The following is a 21178-nucleotide window of genomic DNA, read 5'->3' on the forward strand; positions in this document are numbered from 1 at the left end:
GGCTCTCTTACCAAGTGTAATCACAATCTTGTTTACTTCTCAAAGTAGCCGTAATACATTTCCACCACTCCCATGACCTGGGTGAAAACAGGGATTTTCAGGATTATAATTCTGGAAGGTGAGTGATTGAGTATCTTATTCCTTGCTCCCAGAGGAGGATCCAATTATGTCCACCCAGTCCAAGCTGAAAGAAATGTATTTCTACTTTCCCACAATAGAACTCTGTGCCCTAAAACCACCTCTGGGAGGTTACAGAGTCATTTATATAGTTTGTTGTTGGGTTTTGCTTTCTTTTTGAGATAAAAGGCAACGATGCACATGGGGAAAGCTTGGGGAACAGAACCTTGTTCGGCCATTCCATAAAGTAAATCATCATTTCCAAAATTAGAGAGTGATAAGGAGGAACATTTAAGCTGTAATCCTCTTTCAGTCAAGGAGCTATCCATTTAAGAAAGCAAATACCACAACACACATTGCCCCTGGGTTCATGATAACATGCGGGTATATCTCCTGCAAGTTCACGTAACAGTTCGGGTATCTCAGCACATCCACTTGGTTAATCCACAGGGGCGTCCCCCTCACTCAGAAACGCTGGTCAACAGCACTTAACTTCTTTCTCTGGTACTACCTTTTAAAAGTCAAACCTACTCTTGGATGGGAGAAATCTACTAGAGATCCCAAATCCTAAAATGATATGAAAACCTAAAGATCAGTCCTACAGTAAGTACTACTTGAGATGATTCAGATGTCCCAATGGCTGTTAGAACCTCATAAAATATTTAAGATCAGACTACAACAGTGATTTCAACCATCAATGGCATTTTATTTTGGAAGTTTCTATGCATTCCATAGGTATTAACTTCCTTTCCCTCACTACTCCCTCCTTAAAAAAATTTAGAAAGATTAAAAAAATATATATAAACTCTCTTACCTAATTTCTCTTAAGTCTTAGTTTAAAAAAACTTAAGTGGTGCTTCTCCTTTATGAGAATACTGCTTTTTTAAGGAGAACTCACAGTCTGCCTTTATGCTCACTAGATTTCTACTCCTTCCTGGAGAAAAAATGGTCAATGCTTCTGCTTCTTTTTAATAAATTCATTTCTCGATTATTACACATTATCATTCCCCACTTGACACCTTCTTAGAAACTTGATTGTTGGATGCGTTTTTCATTTGGCAAAAATTCAATGTGGCTTTGCGTGGGATGTCTAAGTGTCAGAAACAGCAGTGTTGATGTTCTGAGAGGAAAAATATATACAGAGATGCATACAATCCCTGGAAGAACAAATGCAAGGGACTGAAATAGGGGGCGCACACAGTTAAGAAGGCTGATAGACACTACTTGGTTTTGAATTCTATGGCTGTCAGCCACTAAAGACTGCAATGTAGGCCGGAATATAAATTTCCACAAGAGGTTGGTTAGGCACTGCGAAATGACAGAGTTGATTTCACTCTGAAGTACATAAAGCAGACACACACAGGAAGGAGCAGTCTGGGTCACGTGCAGTGAGAAGATCATGTAAGAGCATTTCTGCAAATGTTCAGTCAACACGGGCACTGGGGAAGAAAAAGAAGCATCTGACTAAAATACACTTCCATCTCTAACTCACCCAAGACCCCAGGCCTCCTCAGTGCCTCAGATCTGCAAGGCCAAAATGAAGTTTAGAGTCATGTGTCATTCTAAGTCATCTGCAAACTGGTTTGTTGGGGCCATCTCAGAAGACCTGGATGTGCCCGAGAGGGCAGCAAGTCTACCCGGAAGGGTATGCCTTAATGATCTTCACATCGTCCACGGGGCGGTCCTGGGAGTTTGTTTCCACCATTCCAACTCGATTCACCATGCCTATACCCTGACACACACGGCCAAAAATGGTGTGTTTGCCATCAAGCCACTGGGTGGGAGCCAGGGTCACAAAGAACTGGCTGCCGTTGGTGTCAGGCCCTGCATTGGCCATCGCGAGAATTCCAGCCCCTGGTGGCAAAAAGGAAGAGGAAAGAGTGTGAGTAACCCTGACACTCCAGCCTGGACCTGCTACACCAGCCGAGGGATAGCAAGAAGCCACACCAAGCACCCGACCGGACAACCTTGCCTCCAGGGCAGGCTCTCTGCTCCCGCACAGAGGCGGACAGCTGGGCTACCCCATAGATCTTCCTCGTCTTCACCTGAAGTAAAGCTGCTCAGTCATGTGTGACTCTTCGCAATCCCCTGGACTGTTGCCTACCAGACTCCTCCATCCATGGAATTTTTCAGGCAAGAGTACTAGAGTCAGTTGCCACTTCCTTCTCCAGGGGCTCTTCCTGACCCGAGGATCAAACCCAGGTCTCCCGCATCGCAGGCAGACACTTTACCCTCTGAGACCCCAGGGAAGCCCTGTCTTCACCTATTCCTCAGCTTATATCCATCATGATCCCTGACAACTGCTGGACCAGGTTCTCAATTCCCCTCAAAAATCCAGGAAGGTCTCCTGCTTCTTTGCAGAAGCTTTTGCTTTCTTGCAACATTCAACAAGCAGTGAGAATTGAGATCATTCAGACCAGCACTCTGAAACGCTCAGGACTCCGAGAGGTGCCGCTTTCCCTAATCAGCCAGAGCTCTTTGGGCGCTGCAGCTGGGCAGCTACATGGCACCACGCCACGGTGTCAGGCAGTCACCCTGAATCGCTGCCAAAAGAGTGAGCTTTTAAAACTCACTACCTCTTCCTACCCGGTCCAGCCAGATCATATACTTACCTGTGAATTTCAAGTCTGGATGAAGTTCATCTTCAAACTGCTTGCCATAGATAGAAGCACCACCTCGACCTGCCAGTTAGAAGATGGGAAACCAGTCAGTCAGTCCCACGTTCTACCACACAACAAGAACTATGGTCCAGGGCCAAAAAGACTGGAGTACAGGAAAGGAAAATCAGTGAGCACACCCAGCTGCCCGCTAAGTACACTGCAACTACACAGCCCAGCAGCAGAATCAAGCACTGACGCAGCACATTCAAATCACCAATTTCATTTAGGTAGGACGTTTCTCTTCAAAATAACACTGTTGTTTTTTTTTTTTCCTGCTTATTAAAGTAATACATGTTCACTGTCAAAACGCAGAAAACATAGATCATTATCAAAGGAATAGCAAATTCTCCTGAATCTAACAATCTACAATAACCACCAATCATGATTTGACGTGTTAAGAGCTTTCTTAATTTTTTACACTTTTATGAGTACTTCAGACAGGAGTGGTCCAAGCCCTAACCCTGTGCTAATCAATCAGCATTCTTCCCTGCAGAGTTCAGATTGGCCTCTGAATCTGTACCCACCCACAACTCTAGACAGTCGTTTTCAATGGCTCAGAGATGGCATAAGAATTGAAACCTATTCACTATCCTTAACCTAGATGAGGGGGAAAAAAATCATTTAAGTCAAAGATAACTAGCTTAAGGAGAAAAAGGGACAGTGCTAAGTGGCAATGTGGCAGAAAATAATAATATTACAGTAAGAATTCATTAGAAGGACAGGCCACATACTGTAAGAAGAATATGAAGAAACATGGCACTGGGAACGATTTGCTGGTAACCACACCACCACATTATTTATATTATTGATATGTCCACAAGAGTCCATACTCTTGCTATGCTGGGCACCCAGGTTTATTGTTAGAAAAAAATGATATGTTAAATAAGAATTTACCATAGGAAAAAATGTCCTAATAGGAGATAACTCTCTTAATCAATTATTTAGTCAACCATATGCCTTGTTGAATTATTTTGGCTTCTCAGGGCTTTCTTGATAGCTTAGCTGGTAAAGAATCCACCTGCAATGCAGGAAACCTGGTCCAATTCCTGGGTTGGGAAGATCTGCTGGAGAAGCGATAGGCTACCCACTCCAATACTCTCAGGCTTCCCTTGTAGCTCAGCTGGTAAATAATCCACCTGCAATGTGGGAGACCTGGGTTCAATCCCTGGATTGGGAAGATCTGGAGAAGGGAAAGGCTACCCACTCCAGTATTCTTGCCTGGGGAATCCCATAGACTGTACACAGTGCTGGGGTCACAAAAAGTCTTACATGACTGAGTGACTTTCACTTTCACTTTCAAGTTGGCCAGTCAAGACAAAACAGCCTGAAACAAAGTGAACAGTGGATTTTACCAGCTTATTCTGCTTGCCTGGCAGCCAGGAAACTGGTCAGAGACAGGGAGCTCACTTTCTTTTACAGCCTGCTGTGAAAGTAGCATGTTAGAGCACCATGTCCACCCCCAGAGGGCCTGGGCCCTGCTAAGATGTTTCCATGGTAAAAAAAATCCTTTGCTTTATCTTTTAGGATGCTCCACCACAGGGAGCCTGTCACAGCCCCCGGTTCAGGAAGGAAGCACTGTTCTCCTGTAAAGAGGCATGGGGGTGAATCCTAACAAGTTGGGGAAACCTCCCACCTGGCCCAGGCTACCTAAGCTTTTGGAAAATTACTGAACTACCAAACTATGTAAAAATTCATTCCAAAAATTCCAACTTGCCAGTATACCGCCAAACAGCACTTATATAACCAATACATTCCCTCTGACTACAGGGTCAAGGTTTCTGCTTAAGCCTGGGGTGGAGGTAGGGGGGTCAGCTGCAGAGCTAGGGCTGAAGATGAAAGAGGAGAAAGAGGGCTATGGGGACAAATCCAGGTCAAGCCCTACCCCCAGGGCTTGAATAAGCAAACTGAGGGTGAAGTTCAGCAGCTCGGAAGTATGATCTCTGCAAGTCAAGGACTGCCAGAGCCTCGTGGAAGAAGCCTGGAGTTTTAAGCAATCAGGAGATGAGAAGAAAGGGTCTGGAGACTCCTTTTTACTCACTAGGCATAGTTTGACCAACCACAAGTACTTCAGGCCATGAAGACAGTTTACTCATAATGTTATCTTTTCATAACTTAATTCAGTTCAGTAGGGTTTGCAGCAAAATGTCAGAAAGACAAATAATTCCAATCAAAGCATTCCTTTGGGCATGTGGAATAGGGGAGAGATGGTAGGAGGACTGGAGTGATTAAAGACTTCTCTGGGGGAAAAAAAAAAAGTTCTCTGGTGCAGAGCGGGCAACAGGTCAATGATCACATACAAAGTCAACAATTAGGAAGCTCTGCGGTCAAAATTGGAGAAGGCAACGGCACCCCACTCCAGTACTCTTGCCTGGAAGATCCCATGGACGGAGGAGCCTGGTGGGCTGCAGTCCACGGGGTCACGAAGAGTCAGACACGACTGAGCGACTTCACTTTCACGCATTGGAGAATCCACTTCAGTGTTCTTGCCTGGAGAATCCCAGGAACAGGGCAGCCTGGTGGGCTGCCATCTATGGGGTCGCACAGAATCGGACACAACTGAAGCGACTTGGCAGCGGCAGCAGCAGCGGTCAAAGTGCACTGTGTGCCTCCTCTGGTACAAGCACAGGCCCGTTTTCCACACTCTATGCTCAAAGTTCTTCACTCTTCAGTCCTCTCTTTCAAACATTTACTCAAAGTATTTAATATTCCAGACATAAAATAATACAAAGAATAATATGACGAACAACTGTGTACCCTCCTCTCAAGGAATGAAAGCGTGCAGGGACTCCCCTGTTGGTCCAGCGGCTAGACGCCTCACTCCCAAGGCAGGAGGCACAGGTTCAAATCCCTGTTCAGGGAACTAGATCCCCACATTTGAGAATTTGCAGTTGAGAGCTTGCATGCCGCAACTAAGACCTGGTGTAGCCAAATAAATAAAAAGAAAGAAAATATGGCCAGTCTGACAGGGACAGAGTAAAGGGACAAAGTAGGTGATTAAATACTTAACCCCACTAGGGGGACTGTAAGTAGAAAAAAACGTGGGAGACCCCTGTGAGTTAATGATAAACAGCAGGCTTGCTTAGCAAGGGAAGCATGAGACCTGCCCCCAAACAATAAAACAGTGGTGGCATTAGCCCCACATCCTGCCCAGGGAGCTCGGTAAATTAATGATCCCCAGGACATGCTCTCTGCACACATAAAAAACAATAATTTGTGGACCTAACTTGACCATATAGGGATGAAAAACTTCCCTACGCAACCTGGAGGAGGAACTGATGATGGAAACATAATGTCTAGTCAGAAAAGACAAAAAAAGTTCTTCCCCTGCTCCCCGCTTTTCCTTTGATTATAAAACTGTAGCCCAGTTCTCAGCACATGGCAACCCCTCGCCTGCCCACTTGTAAACCGCACAAGCATCCTATTCTAATAAATCACTTATCTATATCTCTTTGCCTCTCACTGAATTCTTTCCGTGCTGAGACGTAAAGAACTGTGGTACTGGGAACTCTTTGAAGCCTCCTGAAATCACACCAGACGCTTTCAAATCCAGTCAAAGGCCCCAAGCACACACCCCCCACCCCCACCCCATTTCCCTCCCTCAACTCCACTATTCCCCCAAGAGCTAACAAGGGCTGTGATGGAGCTCATTTTCCTCTCAGGTAACCACTGTTCTGACCAGGAATTTGACATTTCTGTGCATTTTCTTTTCTACTACATATTGTATGCATCCCTAAACAATCCTTGTTGTTTGCATGCTTTTAAGTTTATATAAATGGTACTATACGCTATATGTGCTATGCTTAAGTCGCTCAGTCATGTCCGACTCTGTGCGACCCCATGGACTGTAGCCCACCAAGCTCCTCTGTCCATGGGATTCTCCAGGCAAGAATACTGGAGTGGGCTGCCATTTCCTTCTCCAATACTCTATATATTCTTCTGCAATTAGCTTTTTTTGGCTCACACTGTAAGTGATATTTATCCATTTTGTTCCAGGTAGCTCTCCGTAGTATTCATTCTATTGTCTGATTACACTGCAATCTTATCTTTTCTCATGGCGATGGATATTTAGGATCTTGCCCATGTTTTTGCTATCATAAACTACGCTGCAATAACCATTCTTCTCCTGTTTCCCGAACACAAGTACAGGAGTGTTCAGGGACTATACCTCATGGGGGGAAGTGCAGGCTCACAGGTTATGAGCGTGTCACCATTACTACATTTCCCCAACTATCCTGTCAGATGTGGCCCCCATCTGCATCCCCAACCAAGCGCTCTCACTCTCACTGCCTGAGGTCCTTTTGCCAGGCTTTCTAACGTGTCAGTTTTAGAGATGTCAGCTCTCTTGTGCTTTAAATTGTGTTCTCCTGGAGCCGTGCATAATTTCATGTTTGGTGGTTATTTAGCTTTCCTCCTCTGTCAATAGCCAACTGAGTGGTCTGACATTTTACAATGTGTGTGTCTATATATACATACATACACATATAAATATATTTTATTAGTAGGATTATTCTAGATACTAATCCTTTGTCAATTAATGCTTTTGCAAGTATTTTTTTCCAATTTACTTTTTTCACTCTTTTAATGGGATCTTCTGGCACAAAGAATTTTTTTGCAGTTGAAATTCCTTAAACTGTTTCCGTATGACCTGTGCTTTCTGTTTCTTAAAACAAACAAAACAAAAATCCTTTCTTAGTCCCAAGAGTCCTCTGATGTCTCTTCCTCCTGCTCCTGCTCACCGCCTACAGAAACCTCTCAAGATGAAATGAGGTGGCATCTGAGACATGCAGAGTGGTCTCCCACACAGAGATCGCTAAACCTGGTGCTACTTGTCCCCATCACTCTCACAGCTGATGGGATCACGGATCAATATCCAGCCCTAAAGCAGCCAGAGGTCAGCCAGTTTATCCATTAGGAGGCCCGTGTGAAAGCTCTGCTTCAGGCATTTGACACGAGAAGGTGACTAACCAATCCAATCAAAGCCTCTCTCCCAGCAAGAAAGCCTCTAACAGATACTGAAGCTGTCTTCTGAGCATTTCCAACCCCTTCTCCACAGCCTGCCTCAACCTCATAGACAAAAAAGGCAGGTACTGACCAGTCCCTTTTGCAGCTGGGGTGACCAGATGACCCAGTTCTGACTTACTAATGTAAACAGAAGCCAGTGAGTAGAGCTTCTAGGAAAACTACAGCTTTCCTGACAAAAAGGGGCAGACAGACTCCTCTGTCTCTCATCTCCTCCTTGGAAAGCAGAGGTGATGTCAGCAGCAACAGCAGCCATCTTGCAACCATAAGACAAGTTTGATATCAAAGGCCGAAGCACTAAGAATGGTGGAGTGGAAAGACACAGCAAGCCTAGATCCCTGACAACTGGGCAGAGAAACCGATGCCTACAATTGCTTAACTCCAGACATTTTGTCACATTAAAAAAACAAAGCCTCCCTGGTTTTCTGTTACTTGCAGCCAAAAGGATCTGAAACTGATACAACCACTTTGTTAGTTAACAGTAGGAAGGGGAAACTAACTAGTGAGGCTGCTAGTGGATTACCAGGGCAGATGCCAGATACCAGATCTAACACAGCAAATGACACTACAGTTCTCCAAGAAGCTTTACAGTTAAGAATCCTCTCATGCTCACTTGCCTTTGTGGTCAAAGAGATCTGGATTTTGGTTCCCACGTCACCACGTACTAATTGTGCAACCTTAAGCAAGACACTTACCCTCTCTAAGCCTCAGTTTCCTTATCTGTAAAATAGGAATAGTAGTAGTACTTACATTTCACAGGACTGTTACAAGGATTAAATGAGATAATACAAGAAACCATGTGATATATAACATGAAGCACGCACAGCGGTATCAGTGATGATGAGCCCTCTTTGAGATAATCTGAACATTTTCTGTGAGAGGTGACTGTAGGTCATGATCCACCTTGGGAGTCAGCCCTAGGTTATTCTAGTTTGCCTTCAAACCTCCACCACTCCCCCACTGCTCCTTGCTCTTTGTGGGTAACTTTGCTTCTTATTTCACTGAGAAAAAGATGAGAACTTTCACATGTCTTCACCATGTCCTCTTTCCTTCCTACATCTCTACCCATTTACTTTCCCTCTTCCATTATTAATACACTCAAACTGTTCAATTGACTGTCCTACCACCATACTAATCAAGCCCATTCACCTTTAAAAAACTTTGCAACTACAATTTTCCACTCTCCTATATCAACTTTCTTTCTAGCACATCATTCCTATCAGTACATCATTCCTATCAGCATAAAAACATGGTATTACTATTTCCCATTTTGGAAAAACAGCACCAATAACAAACACTGTCTCTAAGCTTCCCCCTACATCTCTGCATCAATTCCCAGAAAAACTCCATCCCACTTCTTCTCCGGCCTCTTGAATGATCTCCATCCACATGTTTGACCTCACCACTCCGCTGAAACGGCTCTTGTCAAGGTCATCGGTCCTACTACGTTGTCATTAAATCCAACAGCCAGTCCTCAGGCTTCGCCCTGCCTGATCTATGAGCAGCGTCTCATAGCTGATGTCACGTTTCCTGAAATCACACCTTTACTGCAGCTCTTCATTTTCCTCTGCTGGCCCCTTTCGCTGCTTCCTTCTCTTCTATCACAGATGTTAGACCTGCATTGTTACGTGAAGACTTCTCTTTCCCATCCTTGCTCCCTCACCCCTTTATCTTTCACAGGTGTTACCCCATTAAATCTCTTGAATTCCTAACTCTATCTAGGCATGCGCTTCCCAGAGGACCAGCACCAATGGAACCACTATCACCATAGTCTAAACTACAAGCTTTAGCTTTGACAACTATAAACCTTCTACCTGGTCTCCCTGCTTCTGGCCTTGCCTCCAGCTTTCCTTACTAGTCTATTCTCCATGTGGAAGTCAGGGGGATCCTTTAAAACAAGTCTTATCATGGCAGACCTCTGCTCAAAATCCTCTAGTGACATTTCTTCACACTTAGGACAAAATCCAAAGTCTTCACGACAACTTACAACACTTTCCATGACCCCCTGCCACTCTCCCCGCTCACTCACCTGCTCCAGCCACACTGGCCTCTGCTGTTTCTCACGGAGCACACTCTGCCCTGAGACCTCTGACTGCTGTTCCCTCTGGATTGTCCTTGGCCCTGACAGTCTCATGGCTTACTACTTTTCTTCATCCAGAGCTCCGCTCAAATAACTTACCAGAGGTCTTCCTTAATCATACTATCCACAATACCACCTCTCTCCACATCCCAGTGGTTGTCAACCAGGCGAGACTCTGCCCCCTGGGGACACTGAACAATAGGTGGAGATATTTTTGGTTATCACATTGAGGGATTCTACTGGCATCTGGGGGTAGAGGTCAAGGAAGCAGCTAAACATCCTGCAAGGCACAGGACACTCCCACAACAAAGAACTGTCCTGCCCAACATGTCAGTAATGCCAAGATTGAGAATCCCTGCTCTATCCCCTTTTCCATCGTTTTTTCTGTATCATTTGTCACCCATATTATGTACTTATTTGTTCACTCTCTCCCACTAGAATGAGTTTCACAAGGGCTTTCTTAGTCATTATTGTATCCCCAGGTCTTAAAATAATGCCTGGAATCCAACAGACATTTGTTAAATGAATTAATAACCAAAATGAAAAATAAAACCCGTATTTTTCTGCGCTCGTATTTTGTATCAAGTCTGTGCTAACCATTTTACAAACATCTGCTCATTTACTACTCTTAATAACCTGCGGTACATATAACCACACTCCCCATTTACAGATAAGAAGCTCAGCAAGGTTACCTAACTTGTCTACATTTAAGAAGTGTTCATGTGAAGCTAAGATTCAACCCCAAGCCCACCAGGCTCTACACTGGTAGTTCACCCCAACACTACATTACCTTGCCATGTACCATGGGTGGATTCAATGTCCTCACATATTTTCCTTACAAAGAATCCCAAATGGTCCCCGAATGATGCTAGATCAAATCTGAACTTCTGTCTGTGAATCTCCACGAACTGGAGATTCTAAACCCCCACTCTATCTCCTACTACTCTGCGGTCTGTCCCTAAGTGGTCCTCCCTTACTGTCCCTTAAACATGCAGTTCAGGGGCCTTAGAAATCACATTTCCTGCATCTGTCCTGGGTGTGGAGAGGCAGCTGGGTTACGTCACTGCCAGTCCAGTGTGAAACACGACGCCTGGGGTGGTGGCTCTCCCTTGCATCCTAAAGGCCTCTGTTCCTTGTGCCTCCTCTTTGCATTCATTCCGAAATCTAAAATGCCCTTCCCTGTCCTCTCAAGTTATAATTCTACATTTCCTTTAAGGCTCATCTCAAAATATGCTTCCATCCCATTCCAGTCCCACTTCCACTGTACTTTTCTCTTATTATGAATTATTCCAACCTAGGTTCTATAGATAACAGAAAGCGTATAACCAGGAATGTGCATATTTATTGTACCATCACTTTCTGAAAGTGAGTCACTCAGTTGTGTCTGACTCTTTGCGATCCCTTGGACTATACAGTCCATGGCATTCTCCAGGCCAGAATAATGGAGTGGATAGCCGTTCCCTTCTTCAGGGGATCTTCCTAACTCAGGGATCGAACCCAGGTCTCCCGCATTGCAGGTGGATTCTTTACCAGCTGAGCCACAAGAGAAGCCCAAGAATACTGGAGTGGGTAGCCTATCTCTTCTCCAGCGGATCTTCCCAACCCAGGATTTGAACCGGGGTTCTGAATGCGGGGTTCCCGCATTGCAGGCAGATTCTTTACCAACTGAGCTATGAGGGAAGCCCCCATATTATTACTTTCTAGTTGTTTCTTATAATGAGTACCTTGTCTTCCTGGCAGGGCAGGAAGCTCTGCAAGGAAGAGAAAAATGCCTTGGCTTCTAATGCTTAAATACTCCTCACAGGCCTTGGAATAGTACAGGATACCCTGCAGACTCTTAGCAAACATTCATCAAATGAATAAAATTAACAAGGAGCTTGCTGTTGAGCACTTTACATGTCAGGTGTTCCTGGAGCTACTAAGAGGTGAGATGAAATCAGAGTGAGGGCAATGCACAGCATAATCAGCATGTAGTTAAATCAATGCAATCACGGCAGCCAGTGAGCTCCATGAGGCTAAGTGCAGAGCAGGAAGGGTGAAAGGAAAGCTTGATAGGATGCCAGGCCACATAGGGAGGGGAGAGAGGGAAGTTAGTAGAAAAGCCATAGAAGACATTCAGAGGGCTAAGGACTCTTTCAACATAGCATTATTACAATAAGGGGAATTTAAAAGAAGAAAAATGGTTTAAAATGAACAGGAGGTCAAAGATAACTGAACTGAGAAAACATCTGGCAAAGGTGTATCAGAAAGATCATGGAAAGTATAGTTACAGAGAAGCCAGACTGAGGGACGTCTGGGGATGGAAATGATACAGGATGCCACAGGCAGCATATCTCGTGTTACCTAATCAGCGAGCAGTCCATACTCGGGACCCAGGAGGGCCCAATTCCTGCTTGCCTTCCATCATAGGCCTGCCAGCAGGCTTAGCTCAACCACTCACTATACCTGAGGTTGGATGCAATTATTTGGAAATCTTTTGAGTGATTCAATTTCATTAAAATTACATCAGGGAAATGTGACATTATGAAGGATTGAGAACCAATTATAGAAATATTGGGAAGCTCTGATATGAGCACTCACGTCTGAGTCACTTCCAATTCTTGTACATTAATCAAGGACACTCTCAGTTCTACTGGTGTTATAAATTAAGATTTTATCTCATAACAAGGGAGAGGAGGAAGACAGGAAAGAAGTACATCAAAGTGTTGACAGGACATTTTCAGACTAAGAAAGTGGAGTGAAGCAGAATTAGACTCTGCCCCCTCCAATAACTGATGAAGCAAACCCCCCAAATTCAATCTCTTTCAAAGTCAAAAATTCATCAGCAAAAACCAAATTGGACAAGAGAGACAATCTTATTCCAAAGATTCTGAAAAGTCAGTCAAGGAAAGAATTAAGAGATTCTTTTTCCTGCATTCCCTAAAAGTAGAAATCAGGAAAGGAGGCACGTCACCCAGAGAATTATTACACATACCCTCCAATTTTATGAAGCCAACAAGGGGAGTAGGTGAACAGCCCTAAAGAAGTTAAGGAGAAGCTCTTGAAGGCAGAAGCCCACACACCACAGGCATTCAGTGGTGGCGGTCAGGCTACCAGCAATGGCCACCTTAGTGGGCAGGAGGAACACAGGGCCACGATGGGGGATGAGGATACACTACTCCAAAATAAGGTTCCTTACTGAATATTTCAAGTGGAAGCAATCTGAGAAACAGCAGGTGAAGGAAGGACTTTCTGACCTTCCCCTGAAGTGGGCATAAAGACCCTCAAGTGAGAGACACCTTCGTACACCCAGGGGAAAGGAACATTCCTACCTTCGAGAAAGAAGGACATCAAGAGAAATCTGAATGAACAAACCTTGCTAAGTCTCCCCTAGTTTACTACACTGAGCCCATACTCATACCCACTTTTGTCCGATCACATCTTCCTACAACTTTCCACTCTACCAACCCTAGCATAGAAACGCTCAGACCTTTTCAGGTCTCCATTTCCTTATAAAGGAAACATCACGCACAACTTATATGAAATGAATTTGTATGCTATTCTCTTGCTAATTTATCTCCTGTTATGGAAACACAGCTGAGAACGATAAATGGTATGAGGCTTCTTCCTCTGCTCCAGCTACACTCAAGGGCTGTCCAGGACCCCGGGGGGCAGAAGGACACCGCTAGCATGGAGTCTGGGAAGGCAGAGCAGAAGTTGGCAACAGAGTATTTGGGATGGGAAAGGTAACTGGTCCCACAGAGGTGGGGACAGTGACAAAGAGAATCTACTTACCCTGCAAGCAAATAAAAGGTAAGCTCTATGCAGGTTCCCACACTAAGCATGGATAAGATGACAAAAAATGGCACGGAGACTGTGCAAACATACACAACAAATGGAAGGAGAAAAAGAAGGGAGAAAATACAATCCAAGAAGGGCTCCTCCATGGCTGTCTCAGCTACAGATGCTTCAATAAGAAAAATTCAACAAAACAAGAGCTCAAAGACAAGATAATATAAATCAACAGGATAAGGTGAAAAGATGGCAGAGTTGAGCAAAGTTTGAGAGCCAAATGACACGAAGACAGCACTAATAAATATGTCAGAGCAGTAAAGAACAGAATAGACATGACTCAAAATTGAATAAGGCAGAGAGTAAAGGTCTGAGATTATTTCAGCGGATGCAGGAAAAAATAGAAAAACATCATCTCACTTACTCAGAAGAAATGCGACAGACATGGAAGGTAAAGGTGATGAAACAAAGAATAACTAGTTCCCTGAAATAGAAAGTCCAGTAAGTATAAAAGAGAAAATATTCAGGAATACAAAAAAATTTTTTCCCCTGTATTGAAGGAAGGAGCAAATCTGGCCTCAGTATTTTCCACAGCCACATTCAAAACCAGAAGGCAATGGAGTAGGATTGTCTGAAAAGATCTGAGGGAATTTGTCTGGTCCAAGTATACAGTCATGGTCTTTTTTTAACTGGAAGAAATTCTCAAGCACGATTGAGTTAAAAAATATAACACCCTCCAGCCCTTGCAATAAAAACCATTTCTGCCTTCTAGTACTTACGAATAAAGAAGCCTAGTGGTGAGCGCTGAATCCTCTGAAAATGTAAACCCACTCTGTAACTGAGGGACTCATGAGTGCAGTAAAGAAAATGCTCTAAACTCTGATAAGGAAAAACAAAACTAACAAAAAATTGGGAGCAAAGGAGGGAGGACAGGTGTGAGACAATAGAAAAAAATATAAATAGATACCTGCCCCTGGTTCCTGGCACAGAGCTTCTAAAACCCTTGTAATTTCCCAAGTGATAAGAACACTAAGAGTACTTCTTGTTCTAATATTTGGTCTTTGACCCTGTCCCTAATAGATGACTCTCGAAACCTTTATAAATTCCTAAGTGATAAGAGCATGAGGACCATCCTGTGTTTCAATGAGGTGACTCTGGGGGGCTCCTGGATGGGGGCTGGTCGCCAGAAAGACCAAGTCATAATTAGAAGTTAGAATTTTCAGTGCCTGCCCCACCCCCTTCTCCAGAGAGGGAAGGAGAGGAGAAAGCCTAGAAATGGAGCTAATAATTGACTATGCCCACATGAGGAAGCCTCCATAAAATCCCAGTAGTACAGGCTTTAGAGAGCTTCAAAGAAGACGAATACATCCACATTGGGAGGGTGATGCACCCCAACTCCACAGGGACAGAAATTCCAATCTCCAGCACCCTTCCAGATCTCACCTGAAGCATCTCTGTTCGTCTCTATTCTTTGTCATATCCTTTAATAAACTGGTAAGTAAGCACTTATGTTTCCCCGAGTTCTGTGTCCTGCTCTAGCAAATTAATCAAACACAGCTGGTGTCCAAGAAATTGCTTGATGTGCGGAGAAAAACTCCATATATTTGGTGACCAGAAGTGTAAGAAGTAAAGTGTTCTGTGTGAGCACATAAAAGTAAAGGAGAAGCCCAGGACGGTAGAACTGAATTTTTCCCAACACAGGAGGTAGACAAAACTAAGGTTTTCCTAAACAATAGGAATGGGTAGAAATTTAAGTATAATTGCCTCATCTTTCAGAGCAGGAAGTCAATTTTTCTGTTAAATAGATACAAAATTAAATACAATACTTTTTCTTTAAAAAACAATAGTATTCATGACATAGCCTAATTCTCTTGAAATTATTTCCATCTAGCTGGTGATCCATCCTTTTAACTAGGTATCTGAAACGCAAGATGTCTAGAATAATGGTCACCAAAAGTTAATGCTCATTATTTCTGAGAGGTGGGATACTGGGGGAAATAGCTAACGGTGGTTAGGAATCCTTAGGAGGTATCCTTATGAGTGATTTTTCTTGTTTTGACCACATTGTGCGGCTTGCAGGATCTTAGCTCCCCAACCAGGGATCAAATCCAAGCCCCTGCAATGGAAGCACAGAGTCCAAACCACTGTAACCAGCAGGAAATTCCCTCTTATGACTGATTTTTTGGTTCTTTTTTCCTACTTTCCTCTATATCCTGTATTTTGAAATGTGTCCAAGTATATCAAAAAAATAAAATGCCTCTTAGTCATAAAGGATAAACAAAGGACAATTGAGAATGACAAAGAAGAAAAAGATGGAAAAAAAGTTGCCACAGAGACCCAAGCTTACTTAAAGGGAAAAGAGCAGGAGTAGGAATCAGCAGAGAGAAAAATGCAGACTGAGAGGCAAGCGCCCTTGAAAGTTATAAATGTTGGCATCTACCAATTTCAGTAATAAATTCCACCTAAATGATGATAACTCCCAATTCATATCTCCATCCTAGACCTTACCATGAACTCTACGCTCATATCCCATTACTTATCCTACTGAAGATCTGACAAGTCTTTCAAATATAGTGTCCAAAATCCAAACCAAATTCTTGGTCTGCATCCAAACATGCTGCTCTCTCAGCCTTCTCATTTTACTAAATTCGAGTCAAGAACCTTGAAGTCATCCCTAACCATCTCTTTCTCTCACCCAACTGCCCCTCCCCATTTCCAACCTCAGCAAATTCCACTGGCTCTATTTCTATCAAAACATAACCTGAATCCAGTCACTTCTCACCACCATCTCTACCATCACCGCAGTCCCAACCGTGTCCAGACTGGCTGACAACAACAGCTTTCTAACTGGTCCCCAGCTCGCTCTCTTGCCCCATCTCTATTCTCCAAACAGAATTCAGTGATCTTTTTAAAGAATAAATCAGATGATGTCACTCTTTTGCTCAAAACCTTCTAATGGCTCCCATCTTATTCAGAATAAAACCCGAAGTCTCTATGACTGTGCCCTATAAGGTCCTATTTGATCTCCTACTGGGGCTCCCACCTCACAGCCTCTGGGCCTACTCTTCCCTCCAAGGGAAAATGTTCTTCTCTCAGTAACAAGGTTCATTCCTTCACTTCCTTCAGATCCCTGCTCCAACCACATCTTCTCAGACAGGACTTCCCTGACTTTTCCACTAAAATCCCATCACTGAATCTTTTTCCTGCTTTACAGGGAGCAGGAGGGTTATTTTCCTTTATTCGGAGCCATGCCCCTAGAACTCAGAAAAACATCTGACACAAGGCAGGTGCTCAATATTTGTTAAATGAGTGAATCAAAGAATCCACTATTTTCTTTTCCTCAAAACTCTGCAAATATCTTTCTTCTGATTATCGAGACCGTGTGCTTAGTCACTCAGTCGTGGTCCGACTCTTTGCAACCCCATGGACTGCAGCCTGCCAGGCCCTTCTGTCCATGGGGATTCTTCAAGCAAGAATACTGGAGTGGGTAGCCTATCCCTTCTCCAGGGGATCTTCCCGACCCAGGAATGGAACTGGGGTCTCCTGCATTGCAGGCAGATTCTTTACCACACGAACTACTTACTACAATTCAGGCAGATATTATTTGCTCTTAGTAAGCAATACACAGAAGTTATGAGAAACTCTGTAAAGCTCAAGAGTCAAGACTGGTTTCTGGTCATATGCGTGTGTTTGGGGAAGGGTGTGTGGTAGCAAGGGCAGGAGTGGTCGCCAGAATCAACTAACCCAGGCCCTGATACCTGGAAGAGAGCTCTGGCTGCCATATACCCAGTTATAAACAGGATGAGGCTTCAGAAACCATCACTGACTTAACTGTACCTGTCCCTGTTGGGTCACCTCCCTGGATCATAAAGTCTTTGATGATTCTGTGGAATTTGGTGCCATTGTAGTAACCTCGACGAGCCAATTCAGCGAAGTTCTTACAGGTCTTTGGAGCATGCTTCCAGTACAGCTCCAGTACGATGATCCCCATGCTGCAGGGGGGGAGGACAGAACTCCAGTCAAGAACAAGGTCACAGCACACAGGAGCATTACAGGACCACTCCACAACTCTTCATTTGCAAGCTTATTGAGTCGCGAAATGATGATAAAGGTCAGATTGCATGCTCAGCGAAGGAAACAACACAATGCAAATAACATAAACACAGACACCTCCTTTGAGGAAAACATGCTGGGGCTTCTGGTTCTTCTTTGAAGCAAAGCAACCATGGACAACTAAAAATCCTAATGCCTTATATACAACAAATCACTGATCATTGGACACTAATATAACCAACCCCTAAATTAGGGAGAAAAATCTTACACCTAGTTTATAACTTTAAGTTGGCTATTAAAATATTGGGAATTCACATTTATTTACATATATATAAGTTTCTGGGGGCTTCCCTGGCAGCTTAGCTGGTAAATAATCCACCTGCAATGCAGGAGACCCCAGTTCCATTCCAGGGTGGGGAAGAGCCCCTGGAGAAGGGATAGGCGGCCCACTCCAGTATTCATGGGCTTCCCTTGGCTCAGATGGTAAAGAATCCGCTTGTAATGCGGGAGACCTGGGTTCGATTCCTGGGTTGGGAAGTTGCCCTGGAGGAGGGCACAACAACCCACTCCAGTACTCTTGCCTGGAGAATCCCCATGGACAGAGCGGCTTGGTAGGCTATAGTCCACGGGGTCACACAGAGTCAGACACAACTGAGCGACTAAGCATAGCACACAGCCCAAGTTTCTGGGGATGGGGTGGAAACTGCGTAAATGAGAGACAGAAAGGCTTTCAGTGATTTTTGAGCCATATAAATTTGGAAAAAAATTAATGGGAAAAAAAAGTACAATTTGTGTGTATTGAGGAAGGGTGCAACAAAGGCAAAACCTGATTACTTCAAACCTTGCCCCAAACCTGAGCAAACTCCGAGAGACAGTGAAGGACAGGGAGGCCTGGCATGCTGCAGTCCATGGGATTGCAAAGACTCAGACATGACTAAGCAACAACAATGTGATGAGCGCTTTTCCCCCTGAAATGCGGCTAAGAAAAATGAACAAATAAGATTTAAAATAGGTGCCTTCTTATCTTAATTATTCATCTACCTCCATGTCATCACTCACTTAGACTTTAAGCTCCAAGAATTTAAGAACTGAGTCAACTTTGTATAGCCTGAATACCCAGTGTGAAGCACAGTGTAAGGACTCTATAAATAAATGTGGTATGTGCTAGAATGTAGCTTTCTAAAAGCCTTCCTAGTGGCAATTCATCCTTTACACCCCTAACATTTAACACAGATTAACAGTTACGCTGTGTAAGACACAATTCTAAGTGCTTTTCCTCTTACAGAGGAACATTCTGGTGGATACTTTTAAAATACAGGGAATAACTTTTTGGAATGGCGATCAGAAAATAACCTATACAAATCTGGAATGAGCATACCTTTTGACAGCAATTTCAACTTCTAAAGTTTCTACTCTCTGTGAAAACTTACAAAAGTGCTTGAGGATATCATAGGTGCAAGGATGTTTATTCTAGTAATTGTCCTAACAAAAAAAAAAATGAGAAGCAATTTAAATGTCCTTCATAGAGGGAATGACTAAAATATGAAATATCCATACAGAAGGCTGCATGTATTACACGCAAATTACAGAAAAAAACATACAGTATGATCATACAATCTTATTACTGTTTAAATAAAGAACATAAAAGAAATGTCTTTATGTACAGAGAAACAGATCTGCAGATCATCCAACATCGGTTCAGTTCAGTCACTCAGTCGTGTCCGACTCTGCAACCCCGTGGTCTGCAGCATGCCAGGCCTCCCTGTCCATCATCAACTCCTGGAGTTTACCCAAACTCATGTCCACAGAGTCGGTGATGCCATCCAACCATCTCATCCTCTGTCGTCCCCTTTTTCTCCTGCCCTCAATCTTTCCCAGCATCAGGGTCTTTTCAAACTATCAGTGGTGTGTTTACAGACAGGAGTGGCTGTCACTTCTTACTGTATACACTTCTACAACTGCTTGAATTTAAATTTTCATTTATTTTGTAATTAGAAAAAAAAACAAAACAGGTAGTTGAGAAATTACATACTTTCAAGTTGACCAGAAAAAGTAGAATTTTCCCTTGCAAGAAGATGGGGAAGATGGCCAGGGGGTAAAAGCAGCATCTGAGAGAACTGTGCTCTGAAGGAAAGCAGCAGGAGCAAGAGGAAGACAGAAAGACAATGGCTGGACTTTGGCTATTGATGTGCAAATGACAGATTGTAAGCAGAGAGGTAGGCAAAGACCTGGTGAAAAAAATCACCTTTGAAGGTGAGACCACAAAATTTCAATTTTATATTGCTGGAGCAGTAAGAAATTACTTAAGGTTATTTGTCCTACTTCGGAAACATCACTTTTAACTTTTTCCAAAGAGGCAATGGAATGAATGGGGCTAAAGAACCTAGCTAGGTAGGCAGACAGACCAGGCTCCAAATGAGATTCCCCTACTTACTAGCTACAAGACTTTAATCAAACAATGTACTCTGTAAATTTTGACATTTCCTCTGCTAAAACTGGAGAGAAGGTGGAACAGTACCTACATGATCTGAGTTGCTAAGAGGATTAAACTAAATGTGACGCTACACATAGGGGATATGGCACTAGCTGTTTGGTGCTCAATACTATCACTCCTTGACAGGAGGGAATGAATGCGCTTCTTCCCGTGTTCTCCTAAAAATCTGTGTAAATATCTGAGCTACTTACAACCCTTAATATTTACATGTCTGTCTCCTTCACTATACTAAAGGCAAGGTTGTATTTCATCCACCTCTGACCCTCCGATCCCACGTTCCCGGTCTGTAGACTGAATGCGCGCTGGCTGAACGAAAGGATGAATGAACGGATGGGTAGGAGGAGGGCACTCGGGTCGCTGTCGCTAACAGCGCAGGTGGGTGAGGAGCACGGACGCGGGCAGTGGCGGTCCCCACTCAGCCCCAAGGCGGCCCTCGCGACCGCCCCTCTACGAGGAGGTTGGCCTTCCGAAGGCGCAAGCCCGGAACCCAGCCCCGCGGCTAAGCCTGAAACTCCACGTGGCCTCCACCAGCCCAGCCCCGGAGGCCGGACCCTCACCTGGTCTCCAGGTACACGTTGGGCGGCTGCCAAGAGTCTGGAGGAATCGCCGCCATGGCGAGGCTGGCTGAAAACTCCCGAGGCGATCGCTACTTCCGGCGTCGATTCGCCGGGGCCCCGCGGCTGCTGCAAGACACTTCCGGTTCCCGCGGTTCAACTCCAGAGATGCCAAAATCGGGGCGATTTGAGACAAGGCGGAGGAAAGACCCCCGGCCCTCACCCCCACCTCCAAGGCCGAGAATCTAGAGCGTGAAGCTAAAGCAAGCTGTCTGCTAGGACGAAGAAAAGTGCCAAGCTCCATCGGAGGTGATCTCCAAGTGGAGAGAGAGAGAAAGAGAGAGACCGCGCCATTCTATAGACGCTCTGATTGGTTCGTTTAGACATGGGGAGGCGTGAGCGACCAGCAAATCTGCACTTCTATTGGAGT

General features: G+C 44.2%; 1 protein-coding gene across 2 annotated transcripts; it reads right to left on the reverse strand.

The window, feature by feature from the left end:
* Nucleotides 1-798: 798 nt before the first annotated feature.
* Nucleotides 799-21053, reverse strand: PPIL1 (peptidylprolyl isomerase like 1). 2 transcript variants are annotated; one of them, XM_043449303.1, is made up of 4 exons: nucleotides 20752-21053; nucleotides 17485-17639; nucleotides 2730-2798; nucleotides 799-1971 (listed from the first exon to the last, which is right to left on the reverse strand). In XM_043449303.1, the coding sequence occupies exons 1-4, from the start codon at nucleotides 20805-20807 to the stop codon at nucleotides 1751-1753; spliced, it is 501 nt and encodes a 166-aa protein (XP_043305238.1). In that variant the 5' UTR covers nucleotides 20808-21053; the 3' UTR covers nucleotides 799-1750. The 2 variants fall into 2 exon arrangements, with proteins under 2 accessions (XP_043305238.1, XP_043305237.1); XM_043449302.1 differs by lacking the exon at nucleotides 17485-17639 and having other exon boundaries at nucleotides 20752-21052.
* Between the last annotated feature and the right edge of the window lie 125 nt (nucleotides 21054-21178).

The sequence above is a fragment of the Cervus canadensis genome, chromosome 28 (assembly GCF_019320065.1).
Source record: "Cervus canadensis isolate Bull #8, Minnesota chromosome 28, ASM1932006v1, whole genome shotgun sequence".
Taxonomy (NCBI): domain Eukaryota; kingdom Metazoa; phylum Chordata; class Mammalia; order Artiodactyla; family Cervidae; genus Cervus; species Cervus canadensis.

What these genes read in the sequence shown, in the direction of transcription:
- PPIL1 (XM_043449302.1), bottom strand. Translation starts at nt 21,052, where the DNA reads ATGGAGCTTGGCACTTTTCTTCGTCCTAGCAGACAGCTTGCTTTAGCT. An exon ending in AACGTGTACCTGGAGACCAG is followed by an intron (nt 2,799 to 20,751) that starts GTGAGGGTCCGG and finishes TCTAACTGGCAG; the next exon opens with GTCGAGGTGGTGCTTCTATC. An exon ending in TCCAGACTTGAAATTCACAG is followed by an intron (nt 1,972 to 2,729) that starts GTAAGTATATGA and finishes TTTTGCCACCAG; the next exon opens with GGGCTGGAATTCTCGCGATG.